Below are 18,442 nucleotides of genomic sequence, written 5' to 3' on the forward strand. Positions count from 1 at the left end.
GTTCAGCTGCTTGTTATACAGGTCAGAAAAGGCTTGTTTCATGATTTCTGCAGCTTATGAACCTCTGCCTTGACCTGCATTTCTAGAAGAGTGCTAATAAAAGGAAGACTAATCTTGTAAAAGAAATATCTGTATTTCAAGTGCACATTGTGATATTCGTGCCCAACACATGGACACAGCCCTGACCAACGTTCATTTTCTCTGTCTGGTTGCCTTCTGTTTTCAACAGAATCTTGTTGCTTCAGGCATTTACATAAAACACCGACACACCTCAAGGAAATTTCCTATAATTTTTGAGCCAAAATAGAACCATTTAATCCAATCCATTCTCTCCACATATCTTGGGCTACCTTTGTCCACTGAAACATGCAGATTTCAGCACATCAAGCATTAACAGGTTTTTCCCCCAACACTTACCAGTGGAAGTTGCACAGGTGGCATCATTTCCAGGTTATATTCTGTGTTTACTTTGTTAACCAAACTATTTGGAATTCCTCTAATTCTCTGGTTTTTTCCCCTCTATGTTCTCTAGCTCTTATTTCACTTTGTTCCCCACAGGTCTAGCCCTGTAACTCCCCACTCTATCCCTTCCCCATTTCACATTTCCCTTCTCCCCATCATCACTAAGCCACCTTTTCATTAGTCTCAGCCTAATTCTGACTTCACATATTTTTTATTTGGACACATCCTCACTTCAGGTCTGTTTTGTCCACAAGCAACATCATGTTGTGCTTTCAGGTAACAACAATTTATTTATGGGCTCAATCCCATATTTTTTTATTACACACTTTAAGCAGAGATGGAGAAACAAGATATAAATGCATCTACACCTGCACACACACACACATTGTGCTATGGGATCCTGGAACAGTTGACAGTGTTTTTAAACAAAGTCTGCTGTTTCAGCCTACAGTTATCCCCAAACCAGGGATTTAGCTTATTATTGCATTGCTAGTCACTCTCACAGAAACCTTTAGCTCCCATGGTTAGGCCCCAGATCCTCTTTATCAATGCAGTCCTCAAAATATAATAAAAAACCCAAACATCAAAGTGTCATCCCTTCCTAAGCTGACCTAAAATTCAACCTCTGTCCAACATCAGCCACGTACCTTCAATGCAAAAAAAACCCAATTAAATGTGCAAGGAATAGGGATGGTGCAAAACTGCCAGAACAGAGGCTGGATGGCACTGTGGTGAGGGCATCAGTCATATTTAACTCAGGAAGGTCTTTATTTTTTCCAAACTTATCAAAACCAGTTTATATCATCAAAGAAACCACATCTAGCTCATGACAAACTACAAAGTATTCCATATACAACTCATTTACCAGGTCTGCCAGGTAACAGCTCAAGTTTGTTGGATTTCTGCACACACAGAGCTGCTTCCTCTCCATCACCACCTTCTCTGGAACGATTGGTTACTATTCCTGTTGTCAGCAAGTTTGTTTTCTTAGAGGTAATAAAGTACTCCCACTGCCTACACAGGCATTGACAGAAGGGAAGAAATGGTGATACTAATCAGAAAGAATTTCCAGAAAGAAATGGAACATTGAATATATTTATCAGAATTGCAGGTTTAGTCTCTTGATCAGATCTGCATTCCTGTCCAGAAAAAACACAACACACGGTGTCTGGGTTGTTTTCCTGATGTTCCTTTCCTAAGAAATTTTTAATTTGTCCAAGTTCAAGCACCTTCTCACACCCATCCCCTACTCCAACATCTTCAAGAGGCTGATACAAAATTTAATTACAGATTAGACTTCTTAGCAATAATGCAAACAAGACATGTAGAGAAACAGTATATTTTTATTTTCATGGTATTGTGTAGCCAGAATGACATTTCCACTTGTGTTACTCCATAAACCCCAGGCTACCAGGTCAGTCTAAAAACTTGGAACAGACCACTCAGAAACTCTACATTTGCTCCCTTCTATCCCCAGTCTTTCCTAAATATCATTAATTTTAGGCTTTTATGCAGGATGTGGGAAAAAAAAAAAAAAAACAAGAGAACCACATGTTCAAATTCTTTCCCCCAGAAACAGTTAAGGATTTTCCAGTATCAAAAATCCAGCTGACATAAACAAGCCCACCTAATAGTTTTAGGTTCTTAGAACCCTGTGAAAATATTACCTAGGTCCCTAGAGAATGAAGAAATTCCCAGTTCATCTCATTGGAAAAGACAAAAGGTTCCGAAAATTTTCAGTCAAGAACTCCTGCAATTTAAGGTTTTGGTGTCAATATTTGTTTCACAATCAGTAAAGGCTGTTACACAAAGTACTTGCTTTCCAAAATCTATGGATATTTATTGAACAAATATTAAAGAAGTGAAAGTTTTCATAATCAGATACTACAAAAAGTGGTAAGTTTTTACAAAGGTTGCTTACAGGACTGAACTAATTCAGCTCCAGACAGCAGATAAAGAAAACAGTTTCACTAACATTATAAGCAGGCAAGTAATGACAGATGAAAACAAACTACAGTAACAAACAAATATTTCTTAGTTGAAAAACAACATGAGTACAAAGATTGCTCTTCTCACTTCTGCTGTTTTAGTTTAGCCTTGTTAGGAGCAGGTGGGCACCTCTGAGGAGAAGTATCACCAGGAGTCTAAGTAGACCTGGAATAAATAAACTCTATTTTAGGAAGCAATATTTAGAGAAATCATAAGCAGGTAGAACATTCAACATCCTTTAAAAGCAGAAACTTGCAGAAATACAGCTTTCACTTGTATCCAGATAAATATATAATAATTTAATGATCCAAAAGCTGCTCTTGCCAAGTCTTTCTGTAATAGGGCACCATTTTGATGCATTTAAGAATGCATTGTGCAGAAATGCAAAGTGACTTAAATTAATATGCAAAAAGATCACTATGAAACAGCTATCAGTCTTCTGTCCTAAATAACTAATTTTTATAATAAACCACTGATGACTCACTCTACTGTAACACTAAACTATACCCATCCTTCTTAGTGCCCTAAGGTTGGCACGAGCAACTTGTAAATGTCAGAAAAGCATATAAACCTCGTTAATGTTTTCAGAAATTCATTTAAAGATAGAAACAGGTCCAAAAAGATGCCTGTCTAAATGCATTGCAATTACGTTACAATTATTTTCCAAATACACAGATATGCTCTGTCTTTTCTCAGCTCATTACTGACTCAAACAATTTGCCCTTCTGGGATCAATTGTTTGCTAATAAATAATTGTTTACAGTCACAAAATGATATTAAGGAGTATTCTTATTAGTTTTCCTTCTACAGCCTAATAAGATTCAAAACTAGCTGATTCCCAAGAGTCTAACCTTAACCTTGCTGTGTTTAACAGCCCAGGAAATGATGAACCATCTGTTTCAGAAAATAATGGAGGGCCAAGAGGAAATATTGTTTAATTGTAGATTAACCTCCTCATAAGGCAGAATGAAGCATCTACAGAATTAGCAACCACTACTAGCACTATACAAAAATAACTGAAAGCAGCTCTTACTCTTACAAAACCAGCAGCAGCAAGTATTCTTTTACTACATTAAAAAAAAAAAAAGTATGTAACAAGTACAACCTGATTTTAAAAATAAATTTGAATTATCATATTTGGATTTTTTTTCACTTGAGGAAATAAATTCCAAAATAGTTCTGGCTTTATTTTTCCACGAGTATCCAAATTATTCTAAAACAAGTATCTCCAAGTGAGAGATGTGCAAGTTACAGATTATTAAATACATCATCTCCACAGGTATAAAATGGCTGCTCCAAAGCAATAGACAAGTCACTTGAGAAAGTGAGGGGAAAGGTCTTGAGGTTTTAAACTCAAGAACTTTGATAATTTATGTGTGTCTATTTACACAGTTACTTTAAATACTGGAGACAACCTGATAAGGTGTAAGACAGCTTGAATACCACAGGAGAAAAAAAAACTAGCACTGATAAACCACAGGAATTTGAAAATAAAGCCAACTGCTCCTGTGCTGGCATCATTAAGAGCAGCACAATTCTGCCCTGTGATGGCAATTTTTCTATGTAACATTCATGCCAAAGCAGGTTTAACAGGAATCCTCTACCTCCATCAATCAGTTTGCCCCATTTTGACAGCAACAATGACAGAGAAGTGTGTTATCAGAGGGCTGCAGCAAACTCCAATACACAGGAACTGAGAGAGCCTTCCCTTGATTTTACACAACCTTCCTAGAGCAGTGTCTGAATTCCCTGCTCGCTGTGACAGCCGGGTGCATGCTCAGTGTGAAAGATTTCATTAATCCCAAGTTTTAAACATCCAAACACAGCAACGTTTACTCAAATAAATTATTCTTGAATTCTTCACTTAATTCTTGAAGCAATGAGCTTGCAATAACTCCACAGCTTCATATAATAGCCCCTATTGAAAGAGGATAAGGGTTTGACATCCTTCTCCTACTAAACAACCAGGCACAATTTTATCCATCAGACGTCTATCAACCTACGGATATTGAAAGCTTGGGCGAGCGAGATAAAAATCAAACCCAGCCCTACTGTCAAGCTGCACTATCTGCTGCCATCAATAATGCTATTCATGAATTTAAGAAAATTAATAAATCTTGGGCTGAATGCTCAGAAAGCCTCGAGTCCAGGCAGAGCACACTCACTTGGGTTTTGTTTCTGCGTCTGTCACTTGGCGAATATAGATCCCATCTTCGGGGTGCTCGATGTCATCCATCTCGTACATGTAGGAAGAAGCTATTGCCAGGGTAGTTCCATCATTGCTGAAGGCCAGGGATGCAATGCTGGTGGGATACCGATGGAACTGGCACAGCCTCTTCTTATTGAAGGGATCCCAAATATTCACGAAGCCATCGGAACCTCCTGAAAACCGAGTTTTAAAAAACAACGCGTATAAATTACAACTGGGAGGGGAAAAAAACCCTCCCAAAACAAGGAAAAGGGAAAACCACTCAAAATTACTTTGTCAGTGAAAACACAGGGTTGATTCATTCAATAAAGAGCACAATGAGCACATCCCAAAATCCCCGTTAAAGCAGTTAAATCTCACTGAGTCAAATGATTTTAAAACCCTGCTCATGCCAAGAAACATCATTTAAAGGCTCAAAAAGATACTAAGAAACACAATTTAAATGCTCAAAAAGATACCAAGAAACACAGTTTAAATGCTCAAAAAGATACCAAGAAACACAATTTAAATGCTTAAAAAGTCAGGGCATAGGGAGCAAAGGCTGACCTGTTTACATCAAAACTAAAGGAATCGATGCAAGATTTTACAAAAAATTGAACATCTGCTCTACCTGTAGCAAAGGTGTTGTGGACATTATGGAAAGAAATGGCATTAACTGGGTAAATCTGCTCAATGTTGTTTTCCTTCAAACGGTGGCATTTGAAGGCATATTTCTTCTTCTGGATTTCTGGACTTGGATCCAAATATTCCACGGCGACGCGACCTTCGATAGAACTTAAAACATAACCCTATCAAAAAAAAAAAAAAAAAGAAAAGAAAAGGAGATACACTTTTAGAAGTTTTCAACTGGAGAAAAGACTGAAATACAATTGTATCTCATACCCTTCTAAATACTAAGAAAGTGGTAAGGCAGAAAAAAACATCCAGAGAGAGATTCTCAAAGCAACACAGTTTTAAGCTGACAGTGAGGCTTGTAATTACCTCTGCAAGTCCAAACACAAGCTTGTGCTTGGGGAAAAAAAGTGTTAAGAACCCCTTGTATTTGCTGACCTACCCCCAGGGCCTAAATATCTGAAATATGAGAGATATTCACAGGATTTTTTAGTTTCAGAATTATATTAATATTAGTTCAGAGCTTTAGACTAACAACTAGACACTCAAGCTGAAATAGCATTTTCAGTGAAATTTGATTACAAGTTGTGTTCACTTACCCAGCTAATTACAGTCCTGACTTAGAGCAACCTGAGATGCTTTTATTATCACTTCTGAGTTAAGTCCATAATAGATCTTTTCACAAATAAGACTGCAATGATACCTAGCTATAGCAAGGTTCTTTAAAATCCATAATACAATACAATCTGGAAGATCAGCTTGTTTTACTATAACTAGAACTGAAAATGGACAAAGCATTCATGCCAGTTCATCCAGGTCTTGCAATTCCTGTACTATCACTTTGTACACGGGGAAAATTCCCTTCCAAATTAGTTTGGCAGAAAAAGCCAATCTTCTTGCTTTACTTCACAAAGAAATACCACAGATACACCACGTTAAGTTCCACAGAACAGCTGTATGATCATCTAAATTGTACAATTCCCCTGGATAATGGAGCAGGGGTTCTTGAGTACATGCCACAGAGTCAGAGATAAAAATGAAAGAAAAAGATATAAACGACATTCGTGTAGTTTTAATCCTGCCCCTGTTGAAGAACCAGGTCTACAAAGCAAAAAGGCTGCTGAGGAACCACCAATTTGGGCTTTCTCTCTTCAACTTGGAGGGGGGTGTCTGTGTGTGTGGGTTGGTTTTTAATTACATGACAGCACTGTGATGCATTAAATATACTTTTTAAAAGGGAGAGAAAAAACGGTAAGTCAGTGGCAAATATTCCTAAGCTGTGCTATGAAAAAGAATTAACCTGCAACAAGAAGCCTCCCCTCTCCCAGTTCGATTACAAACCTTTCAAAATCCGTGGATTTTTTTTTTTTTTTATTTTTTTTTTTAAATGAAAGATGCAGAAAACCTGAAAAATAAACCCCCTAAAGAATACTCAGCAGAAACACAATTCCTGCCGTGGCTGCCATACCTGTTTGTTGGGAAATGCTCTGATGCAGCGGGTCTGGTATTTGAGGCTGGATTCCCTGCGCTGCTGAACGTATCCCATGTTCCGTAAATCCCACACCAGCACCCTCCGACCCGCCGTCCCCACGATCAGCCTGTCCCCAGACACAGACAGCGTGTACACCTTCAAAAAAAAAATATTCACAGTATTTAACACTTATTAACCTGGATACCCACCCTTCTGTGGACAAAATAAACCGTCAGCAATGAGCAATAACGGGGCAGGTGATGTTACAATGAAGTTTTTAGCCAGAGAATTCCCTTCAGCTTCAATTCAGGGCTTGAATTTGGGATAAACGGCAGTGGTGTGCAGCTGGTTTGTGAGCCCAAAAACTACTTAAAGCATTAAATTCATTGAATGTAATGCCAAAAGGAAAACCAACCCAAAGGAGCAGGTAGGGAAGAGCACAGATATTGGAACTCATCTCTGCTTGGTTTGCACAGTTTGCATTCCCACTGCAAATTCAGTTACTGAATTTGTTAATTCAGGATCCCGCTAATTCAGGATCCTGCTAATTCAGGATCCTGCTAATTCAGGATCCTGCTAATTCAGGATCCTGCTAATTCAGGATCCTGTTAATTCAGGATCCTGCTAATTCAGGATCCTGTTAATTCAGGATCCTGTTAATTCAGGATCCTGTTAATTCAGGATCCTGCTAATTCAGGATCCTGCAGGTTAGTCCTACAATACCACAGCACACATTTTCCTCCCTGTTTTCCTCCACCTGGTGACCATGTGTTTTTCTTTTCAAACTGAATGCTTCAGGTGGAGCTTCGTGTTAATAAAGTGAAATAAACTGCCAAGAAATCATTAAAAAACCAGTGCTTTGTATACTTTAATAAAATCAAGTGAAATATAGGAAAGCAATATGCTTGACACATTGAAAAGGACTGTGGTTTGGAATTTCACCTCTAAAGATTGGTCCAGAGGTTCTAATTTTGGCTTATCAAATTTCTCATCAAAATATTTAGTGTATGAATTGTCGTTTCCAACTAGTACTTGGGATGTAGTTAATCTGAAAATACGTTTTAAAAAAAAGAAAAAGGTTTAGTCAAAAGCACTGTGTTACCAAATGAATTCCAAGTTGTTGATACACAAGCAAGATGGAATCCAGGTACCTACAGCTGTCATGAGAGCAAACTATAGGAATGAGCTTCTTCCAACGTGATCCAATGCAGATAAATACACAGAAAACAGATATTGTATATTCCTCAGATCAAGAATCAAAAGTGTAAGAGATCTGGTATCCTGCCAGAAGGAATCAATTCACTTCTGGCTTGTGCCTGTATCATTTCACTGCAGCAACTCGTTTCACTTGCTGGTTCTCTGATAAAGCCCAACAAAGCTGTTGGTTCTGGTAAAATTGCACTGAAATATAAGACACAACTTTGGTCTTCATTACTACAGATGGTGTGTTTACAAAGAGCTAATTTATAATTAAAAAAACTAAGCAGACAGGTGTGTATGTGTATGTATACATGTAAATAAAAAAGCTTCCTTTAATCAGTCCTCATCAATTCACCATTAATTTCTGCTCTAAAATGTGGTTATTAAACTTCCCTCTTAAGGTTGGGATCTTAGGATGAAAAAAGTCTTAAATGTTCACAGAGGAGTTGCCCAAAATTTCTGATGATCCCAATTATGCCTAAAAAGAGTAAGAAAACTTTGAGCCAACAGTAGTTACACACTTCAACAAGACACTTTTTCAAACCTCTCTTCATTATTAATGTAAAAATTGATCCAAAAATAATAATAAACAGTATATAAAATGAGTTTGCATACATATAGGGACACAAAGGCATAAAAACATTAAATATCTTAAATCTTCTCCACAAACTGATGTCACACCTGTATAGCAAGTATTCTTTCAACACCACACAGCCATAAATCAAATGAAACCGTTGTCATGCAGTTGAGTAGGTGTACACATTTATCAAAGGCAGCATTAAAAAAATGACATAATGAACCTTGCTGAACCAATAAGCAGCTTGATTCACTGTGGCCGTCCATTATATGATATTCTGTCAGCAATTTATCACAGTTCTTTACATGCTACATACATCTATAAATCAAAACTAGAAATAATGCAATTACTTTATTCTGAACAAAGGTCTCGCCAGAAGTAGATTCAGCTATGCTGGAACAAAAGTAAGAGCTATTGAGGGGCAAAGGGGACATAATGATGGCTCATAATTAGGACTTGACAATAGGATGTCACAGTGCTAAATGAAATTTTAAAAAGGTACAGGCAAAAAAATACTCATATGTAAAATTATCCAAGCCAGGTTGTGTTTAGCAGTCTCTGAAAAAAACAGAAATTACTGTTGTTTAATTCTTTCAGTGACACGACCATAAGCAGAACAAAGATTAACACACCATATCACATTTTACCTTATTTCTCTAAGTCTCCCATTAGCACAGAGGATTTAGGTATTGGAACAGTATCAGAATTTACTAGGCATTAGTACAACACAGGTAAAGCACAAGAAATCCTGTTCAATTTTTTAACACAAGTGAAAAACCAAATTAGTATTTCAGGCAACGTAAATGGCCTCCTCCTGTATCTCTGTGCACATTCCCAAACAATCAGACCCTATGGCTGCCAGGGTCTGATATATCTAAAATCTTAACATTCAGGGAAATCAATAATGAATATTACAATTAAGCCAAGCTGCTGGGTTTGTAACGTTTTCTTTCAAACTCATTTTAAATTAGAAGAATCCGGTCAAAGCCTTCCTTCCCCTAAAAATCACAGTATATTCTGAACACCAATCTTTTAATATGCAAGTTTCACAGCTTAAAAGCCATCAAACACAACTTCACAAATTCAGTTTCAGCGTCCTGCATAACATTTATAGTCAGAGGATGCATTATTTAACATGTCCCCTGGAACACAGCACCCAGCACATACCTTTTCAGGTTGAGAGAAGGTTCCTGCATTACAAGGAGTTCTGGGATCCCACAGTTTAACTGTTTGATCCCAGCTTCCAGTCACCATGACATTCACTTCTGGGCAATACTCAACACACCTGATGGGAGCATCATGGGCACCAACAAGGTTTTCTGTAAGAAAATACAATGTACTGTAACTTTACTGGCCCTACAAACACTCAGAATGTGTGAAATAAAGAATAAATTCTTTATCTGTACTGCAGTACAAATGTTTTCTGACATTCCATGGGCACATTTCTATGCCAGGAGTCTCTTTAAGGATAGCTCAGCCTTCAGAAGCATAATTTTGGCAAAGACCAGCATTATTAAATTTAAACTTATGCCTCCTGAGATTATGAAAGGGAGTTAAGGACTTTAGGCAGTCACAGAGAGATCTCCAGAGGTATCAGGGATGTTCAGAATCGAATGGTATCACCACCTTTGGCACTAATACAGAAACAACAGAAACATTAATATAGAAAAAAAAACTTAAGCTTGTATATATTAGTAATGCAACAAGAGAATAAAATTAATGTTATACATTAGTAAAAATACTAAAACACTTGTAGAAAGTCATCTAAAGCAGAGTTATTTGAGCTTTTTAGTAAAATTACTGCACACACTTGTTTGTCAAGCCCTGGCTATTGGCTGGTTCTGGTGACTCTGTCTCTGGCTGAGATTTGCTTTTCTCTTTTATAATACACACACAAACACACACAAAAAAGTGAGACAAACTGGCACCAACAATGCACTGGAACTGTTATTTTCAAGCAATGTTTTGTTAGGAAAAAAATGTACTACAAGGCCAAGCCTGACAAAGCAGAAGCTTTATATACACTCTGCCATGAAAGATCATTATTCTAAATATATCCAAACCACAAACCTTTGAAAAATAACATGCTCAAGTTTAGTTCAGCTTGGCTAATTCCCCCTATCTGGGACACTGCAGCCTATGGCAGAGCAGGATTATCATCAGAAATCCAATTCAAGGCACCCTACAACAAGCACCTACCAAACTTTCTGGCAACGTGCCAAATTCTTCCATGCTTTTAGCTGGTACCTATGAGGGCCAATAGTTACTCTCCAGATACTTAAATATCCCCCATCTAAAGAACTTTAAACCTACTCTGTTCATGTAAATATATAAATCTGAAGCTTAGCCCAGCTGTTGAGACCATTCAGAACTCAACCTGCTCACCTTGGTCCGTGTTTAAATCGTGCATTTTCAGTTGCTGATCCAGCCCTCCACTCCAGGCATGGGTAGGATCCTATAAAGCATAAAATTTCACCTTAGGACACTGCATTAATTTTCCATGGCTCCTACACACATTTCCTCTCCTAGGCTCATAGCAAAGAACTCGCCTTCAAGAGTTTTGGGAAGATGGGAATTGAGACACAAGGGTTAAGGTCTGGCCCAGATTTAAACAGGCAGACAACAGAAGCTTTGCAAAACGTTTAAGTGCTTTGAGATACATGAATTTTTTTAAGTTTAAAAGTAAAACTAAAAACAAAAATAATTAAAAAGGCAGTTAGAGGCTCTAACAAATCATTTCCATTTCTGTAAGAGGAAAGCACATAATATTTATTCTTACTGAGAACTTGAGTGTTTATCCTCAGTACAGTGTGGCAAAATGTTCAGTAAAAAAAAGCATAAGTAGAGTCCAAAATTTAAAACATTCAGTAACACACTGAGATCACATCACTACACAATATGTCAGAATGCAATGCCAAAAAAATGATAATTGAAACCTTCAACTTCACATGTTATACCAAAAAAAGGCAAAACAAAAAAGTGGCACCTAGAAACTGAAACCATTTTGAAGCGCACTTCAAACCCAGAGCATTAAAAAATATAGAAACCAAGGACCTAATAAATGTCTCACTTGGAACAATGCCATGTTTTCAGTACAACCCAGAGTGGGAAGGTTAAAAAGAAAATACTAATTGGCTCTGGGCATTTATTGTGGGTAAGGATTTCTGGCTGTATCCTCCCAGTACAACTGTTTGTGAGGAACACACACCCAGTTCACCACACCACTCCAGAAACAGCACAAATCAGCTTCAATTACTTTTGCATCCCACTTGTACCAGGAGCAAGTTGCTTGTGTGCCTGCACCTTCACAGGCAACCCCTGCATTTAGGACTAGAAAGATGCTCATTAAATAAGGAGTTAATTGGCAGAAGTAAACTATATCTTTTAGCCTACATTTCAGGTTGCATTTTTCTCCCCTTTAATTTCAGGGAGTGGCAATTTCTCATACCTTGGGCACTATAGGTCTGTAAATTAATAATTAAAAATAACCTCCCACACTTACATAAAAAGCACAGTCCAGGACAGCTCCTGAATGCTGATATTTGAGTCTCATGGTGTTGGCAGGCACATCATAGAGCCGAACAGTTGTGTCCCAGGAGGAAACAAGCAGAAACTGAGATGTATTTGGACTGAACTTCACCGATGAAATGCCATCATCTGGAGTTTGGTTTAGTTTGAACTCATTTGAACCCGTCATCTGCAGACAATAAAGGCACAGACACAATTTGAGTGGTTACAGGAACACAGCAAGTCAGCAAGATAAACTGAGACACCTGCAAGGCAGCCCAAAGGAGGCCTGAGAAGTTTACTGGCTTTAACACACAACAAGTTCAGAACACCCAGATTTCTGACAAACTGGAGATGCCAATCCCTGTCTAAAACCTCAATAAATTCCTTCCCCTACAGAGAGCTTTTAAATTTCAAATAGAACACGCAAAAAACAATACAAATACATTGTCATCATTATTATCATCTATAAGCTTACATATTGTTACTTATAAATGTATTTCCCTTACCCTATTTGTGTGTGTGACTGTGTTTTTTACATTAAATATCTATAAGTTATTGTGAGCATCAAGAAGTTACTTTACAAAACACATACAAGCAGAAAGAAAACTCATTTGAAAACTCCAAAAAGTGCTGATTTGTTCCTCATTTGGTATGACTGCCATATACTTCCAAGAATTGCAACTGTATCATTTTTTATATAGTTCTGGATTCTCTGCAACTTCCCATTCTTTAGGTTTCCATAAATACTATAAAATATTTGCAACAGAACAGCTTTAAGAATTTTTTTCCCCCCCTCACTAAGAAGGGCAAGTAAGAAAGGGAGGTTATGCTTTTGTAAATGTGACTTTGGTAGAAAAAAAAAATAAAATTAACAATTCAATGACAGATCAATGACTCTGAAGGCAACTGCAGCACCCACTTCAGAGTTTTGTTGCTTATACAAAAATTCCAATGACAGCAGAGACTATGAACTGCAAATTCCAGGTGGAAAACAGTTCAAACCTTACAAACACTCTAAAAGAAACTGTTCATGACAAGTACACCAACAAAGCAACCAAACTTTTTTTAAGGCTTCACAAAATCTTAATAGTTCATTTCCCTTATGCTAGAGGGGCAGAAAAGCAAATTCTTTTAGATTTCACACTGTCACTTCTGAATCTGGATGTGCAAGTGCAGAGGTAAGATTACACCTCTGACAATAAATCAGGAGAGAACGAGCAGATGAACGAGGGCAAGGTTCAAATTTAGGGCACAGTGGTTCCAGTTCAGTGCTTGTCAGTAACTGAACAATAACCAAGTTGTGTAATAAAGTGAGCAACACACATTCTTACACTGGAGAGACTTCCTGAGTGGGAGCTTTGGCAGATGCTCTGCAGGACATCCTTCAAAAAACAAAAATCCCACCCACTGTGTCAACATAAAGTGCTATTTCTGCCATTTAAACATGAAGTGAGGGGGAGAAGCCCACTCTTAATAAGAGAAAAGCTTCTTTCTGAGCCCCTTCTTCCAGCTCTGCTTTGGGAATACTTGGAAAAAGGGAGGCTGGAGATTTAGCCACACATCTTTCCACAGGAATACTATAAGGAATTCAGCAGCACCTGCAGCAGTGAATGCTTTAGATGGATGTACAGAGTCACAAAATCCAAAGGAATTCAGAACAACGAGGGAAATTAGAGTGGACATGGTAATTGCCTTCTCTCCTTGTGCCAGAAAACTCAAACAACAAACATGAGGATCTGAGGTACAAGTTATTGTATTATCTGAGGCCTGGTACAAGTTATTAATCAGTCCAGGAAGCAAAGTTAGTTACATCAGAGACCTGGAAGGATCTCCCAAAGGTATTTTTAATCCAGAACAACGTACATGATATCAGAACTTAGATACATCCTGCCTCTTACACATGCTAAAGAAACAGAACACAAAAAGAGCTCTGCACTTGCACAGAAACAGCTGCTTCACAACCAGGATTTCCAAACCACAGAGTCAAAGCCCACCTCAAACAACAAAGTGCTGGTAAAATATTGAGACACATAAGAAATAACACATTATAGTCTGAAACTGCGATTCTGACTTAGACACAGGGTTCAGTTTTGGGGGAAACAAAAACCAAAACACAAAACTAGTTTTTAGTGAACAGGTAAGAAATCTGTGCCTTTGCGGCCCCCCTTGGCACAGCTCTGTCCCTCAGCCGGACGGAGCTGCCCGAACAAAGCAGAGCGCCTCGGTGAGAGCCCCGGGACGCCCAGCCCGCGCGTTTATTACGAATTCATTAAATTTAAAAGTACCGTTTTCATGTCAGACGAGCTCCTCCCGCCGCTCCGCGCGGCGGTTGGAAAAAGGTTCGGGAGTCACGGCAGCGCCGGGGCGTCGGTCGCTCTTACGGTCCGGCCGGGGAGAAGCACGTCGGGATCCGGGAGACGCTGCAGGCGGGAAGGGAAGAGAGTGAGGGAAGAGAGCGAGGGAAGGGCCTGGGAACGCGGGAGGGACGAGGCCGCACCGAGGGGGTGAGGCCGTCCCCAGGGTCCGGTTCCCCGTCAGGATCCCGATCCCAGTCCCGGTCCGGATCCAGATCTCAGTCCCGGTCCGGATCCCGATCCCCGTCCAGATTCCGGATTCCCATTCCCGATCCCCGTTCCGATCCCGGTCCCGGCCTCACCTCCGCCACCGCCGCCTCCCGCGCGCGCGCACCGCCGCCCGCCCCCGCGATTGGCCGCTTCGAACGCGCGTGACGCCACGTTCCCGGCGTGCGCCGCGCGCTTCCGCCGCGGGGCATGCCGGGAGCTGTAGTCCGGCGGGGCTGAGCTCGAGGGAGGGGGGTCCGTTCCTTGTCCTCAGTCCCATCCCGGCTGATAACGGGAGGTCCCCGGCGGGAATCCCATGGGGCTGGTGCTGCGAAGAAAGAGTGGCTGGCGATGGGGTTTAGCAGCGTTAACGTGTAAACCCGAAATAAGAGTTATTGCCCCTAAAACAGTCTCCTAAATTGAGTCCCTCCTTAGCCCCCACCCGGCTGCTGGTGCCCCCAGGCAAAGGGTTCTGTAGCTAAAACACCGTGTTCTCCTTCCCCACGCTGACAACCGCGTTATTTACCCCTTGGGATATTTTATTTATATTTTGTTGGTTGGTTGGTTTGGTTTCTTGGGTTTTTTTTCACTGCTGCTGTGACACCCCCCGCGCTCGGTACCGGAGCCGGTGGCCGCGGTTTGATCGCCTCTTTGCTGCGAGATTAACTGGGTTTTGAGTGACCGGTCGTCCCCTCCGACGTGGGGACCCGTCGTGGATGCCCAAAACACTCCACGAAACACAAACACGGCCCCCGTTACCAAAACTTTTCTGGGGATATCCTTCATCTCCCCGCCGAGAGCAGCGCGCCGAGAAGGGATGGGCTTGGGATTCCCTGCAGAAAACGAGATAAAGAGCAAAAATGCAGAGGAAAAAAAAAATAAAAATAAAACCCTCTGCGTTTCAAGTCGTTTTCTCTTTCCCCACGCTTCCATCCCGTCCCGGCTGCGGGTGTACCTCTGTGCCGGGGTCCTCCCTCAGGGGGGACACGCGACCGAGGTGGCAAAAAATTTACAAACGAGGCTTAAAACGAGGTTTAATTTTTTTTTTTTTTTTGGTTGTTTCCTTTCTTTCTTTCTTTAAAAATATTTACAGATCTGAAATAACGCTTTTTTAATTAATTTTTTTTTTCTTTTCAAGTGGCAGGATAGCAAGAGGGGGCTCTCGGTTCGCCCGTCCCTCCCCATCAGTTCGGTTCCTGTGTCCCCGCCGCGGGGGCGGCCCCAGACCCCACAAGCAGCCCCCGCGGCGGCTCCAGTCCTGCTCCTGGTCCTGGTGCCGGTCCCGACGGGGCGGGCGGGGCAGAGGCTCAATAGTCGATCTTGTTGTAGAGGTTGTAGAGCGGTAAGGCCGAGAGATTGCTGCCGGGGTAGTAGAGAGGGGCGGGGAAGGCGATGGACCGGGGCACCGGCACTCGCAGGAGGGAATTGTCCCTGAACACCAGCGGCATCCCCACCAGAGTCTGCGCCGAGGCGTGGGCCATGTTGGCCGCCTCCAGCTCGGCCGAGAGCTGCCGTTTCCACTTGTTCCTGCGGTTCTGGAACCAAGTCTTCACCTGGGTCTCGGTGAGCTGCAGGCTGGAGGCCAGGCAAGCCCGCTCCGAGCTGCTCAGGTAGCGCTTCATGTCGAAGGTGGACTCCAGCTGGTAGACCTGGCTGCGGCTGAACACCGTGCGCGTCTTCTTCTTGGCGGCGCCGGCCTGCCGGTCCCCGCCGTCGCGCTGCCGGTCCCCGCAGGAGGGAGAGGAGGGTCCCAGCGACTTCTCCTTCTCGTCCTTACAGTCCTGCTGCGGGGGCGAGAGGAAGGGCCCCCGCTCCGAGCTGGCTGCTGCCGCCGCCGCTCCGCTCCCCTTGGCGCTGCCTGCAACAGAGGGACAACGCGGCGGTCGCACGGTGGGCAGCATCGGGACCCCCGACGGCAGAGCCTCCCGCCCCGGAGCGGGGGAGCAGCCACGCGAGCCCGTGGGCAGGCACTCGCCGCCTCTGTTCCTCGTGGAAGACAAAACCGGCACCGCGAGAAGCCATCCCCTTCTGGGCTATCCCTATCCCTCCATCACATACACGGATGGATGGATGGATGGATGGATGGATGGATGGATGGATGGATGGATGGAGAGGTGGGTGTGCGTGCCTCAGTGAAAGCAGCTGAGTACCAACCTTCCTACCCGACACGAGCCGGCAGATTTTACTTTACAGCATCGCATTTCACACACCGTTTATTCAGAATTAATGCTAAAAAAATTAAACATCCTTCTTCCCTTTGCCAGAGTGCTGTAAATAACCAGAATCTAAGAAAACGAGCGCTATCCATCGCACTGAATCCCTCGGGGAAATCAACCCCGGGTGTGGTGGGTAAGGAAAAAAAAAGGCCACCCTATTTTTCCTGGAGCTCCTTCCTTCCCGCATCACCCACGGACGACCCTCTGTGCCCCGAAAGCAGAGAGGGTGAGACATGTGCCCCCCTCCCACTTCCCGCGGGGGCCGTGCCGGGGCCGAGCCCTCCGCGGCCCTTCCCGGCGGGTCCCGTCCGCCCCGTCCCATCCCGTCCCGTCCAGGTACTCACCTAGACAGGTGAAGCTGAGGGGCTGGTGCTTGTGGCACGCCTCGGCGGGGCCCTGAGCCTCGGGGCAGAAGCAGCCGCGGTGCTTCCAGCTCTCCTCCGGCTCCTCGTCCTCCGAGGAGAGGGAGAGGGTCCTGGCGCGGGCGGGCCAGGTGGGCGCCCTGCCGCCGCCTTCCCGGGGGGGCTCGGCGCTGCCGCTGCCCAGGATGGACTGGATGGTGAAACTGGAGATGGGAGCAGCCGCCGGACAGCACTTGCTCGGGTCTTCTTTGCTGCTCATCCTGGGTTCATAAGAAAGCAGAGGAGGGAAGCTCTCGCTTTAGAGGGGGCGCGGGTTGGGGGTGCCCCGGCAGCCCGCGGGGAGCCGTCGGGGGGCTGGTTTCGGGGGGCGCTCGGGGCTTGCGGCGGGCGGCTGTCCCCGCGCCGGCCCAGGCGGAATGCATGCTCCTTCCCCCGCGTCCCTATTGATCTGCGGGCGCCGGGCGGCGGGGCTTCATTTGCATGGAGGTGGCCTCCGCCGCGCCAATCACGGCGGCGGCGGACACGGAAAGTTTGGAAACCCGCGGGGTACGGGAATGATGGGGCCTGGGGGAGGCACCGAGGCCGAGGGGAACCCCCGCGGGGCCCTCACCGCGGTCCCCGGGGGCTACACTGACCCCGCGCCCCCGGGGGAGGACTGCTGGGCGCCCGCCATCCCTCCTGCCCTCCACCCCGAGTGGGGGAGAGGGACGTGGGCTGAATGGCTTATGCCTCCCGGGGGGCGGGGGGTGTTGGGATAAACACCTTGTGCATATCCGGGGATCTTTACCCTTCTTCTCTTTAGAGGAGGGAAAAAAAACCTGGCACGGTGTGTTTCCTGCTCGGCAGCGCTGGGAAACCTTCCAGAGCCTGGGGTTTGCGCTGCTCTGCAGCCGGGAACGAGTGTCCCACGAAACGCCTCCTGCGTTTTCATCCCGCGGTCTGGGAGCCGTGGGGAGCAGGGAGGGAGGGGGCGTCCCGCTGCGTTTCCAAATAAACTTTGCTAGGAGTCAGGGGCTCTTCCCCTCGGGGGGGATAAATTACAGCAACCGCAGCTCTTCCCCCGCCGCTCCCGCCCTTGGAAGGGGAAACCTGCGGGTGGCAACCGCTCTGTCACACCTGTCCCCAGGGGAACGTGGGGCAAGGGGCTGAAGAAAGGGACCCCTCCAGGGTCCCCCACATTCCCTGGAACGCACGGAGCTGCGGCTGGAAGCCCGAGGCATTCCTCAGGCCCGAGTTTTTTTGGGGCCTGGAAGCCCCTTTCCCTAGAGATGCC

The 18,442-nt window shown here is 43.7% G+C and overlaps 2 protein-coding genes across 3 annotated transcripts in view; both read right to left on the bottom strand.

The window, feature by feature from the left end:
* Positions 1 to 1,788: 1,788 nt before the first annotated feature.
* Positions 1,789 to 14,740, bottom strand: BUB3 (BUB3, mitotic checkpoint protein). Of its 2 annotated transcripts, XM_027655273.1 has the most exons (9): positions 14,687 to 14,740; positions 14,316 to 14,450; positions 12,023 to 12,217; positions 10,906 to 10,975; positions 9,688 to 9,839; positions 6,741 to 6,899; positions 5,271 to 5,448; positions 4,617 to 4,833; positions 1,789 to 2,616 (listed from the first exon to the last, which is right to left on the bottom strand). In XM_027655273.1, the coding sequence occupies exons 2-9, from the start codon at positions 14,322 to 14,324 to the stop codon at positions 2,607 to 2,609; spliced, it is 990 nt and encodes a 329-aa protein (XP_027511074.1). In that variant the 5' UTR covers positions 14,325 to 14,450; positions 14,687 to 14,740; the 3' UTR covers positions 1,789 to 2,606. The 2 variants fall into 2 exon arrangements, with proteins under 2 accessions (XP_027511074.1, XP_027511075.1); XM_027655274.1 differs by lacking the exon at positions 1,789 to 2,616 and having other exon boundaries at positions 4,613 to 4,833.
* Positions 14,741 to 15,655: 915 nt separating this feature from the next.
* HMX2 (H6 family homeobox 2) overlaps positions 15,656 to 18,442 on the bottom strand; it is a 6,742-nt gene continuing 3,955 nt past the window's right edge. Inside the window, exons 2-3 of the mRNA XM_027655275.1 lie at positions 17,152 to 17,429; positions 15,656 to 16,449 (exon numbers count right to left, since the gene is read on the bottom strand). Of these exons, the coding sequence (XP_027511076.1) occupies positions 15,899 to 16,449; positions 17,152 to 17,428 (828 nt within the window). The 5' untranslated portion in view covers position 17,429 and the 3' untranslated portion in view covers positions 15,656 to 15,898. The remainder of the gene's footprint in view (positions 16,450 to 17,151; positions 17,430 to 18,442) is intronic.

Source organism: Corapipo altera, unplaced genomic scaffold (assembly GCF_003945725.1).
Source record: "Corapipo altera isolate COAL_440 unplaced genomic scaffold, ASM394572v1 180, whole genome shotgun sequence".
Taxonomy (NCBI): Eukaryota; Metazoa; Chordata; class Aves; order Passeriformes; family Pipridae; genus Corapipo; species Corapipo altera.

Excerpts from the sequence above, each read along its gene's own strand:
- BUB3 (XM_027655273.1), bottom strand. Across the intron at positions 10,976-12,022 it reads TCCTGGACTGTGCTTTTTAT|GATCCTACCCATGCCTGGAG; the intron begins GTAAGTGTGGGA and ends TATGCTTTATAG. Across the intron at positions 6,900-9,687 it reads CCTTCTCTCAACCTGAAAAG|GTGTACACGCTGTCTGTGTC; the intron begins GTATGTGCTGGG and ends TTTTTTTTGAAG.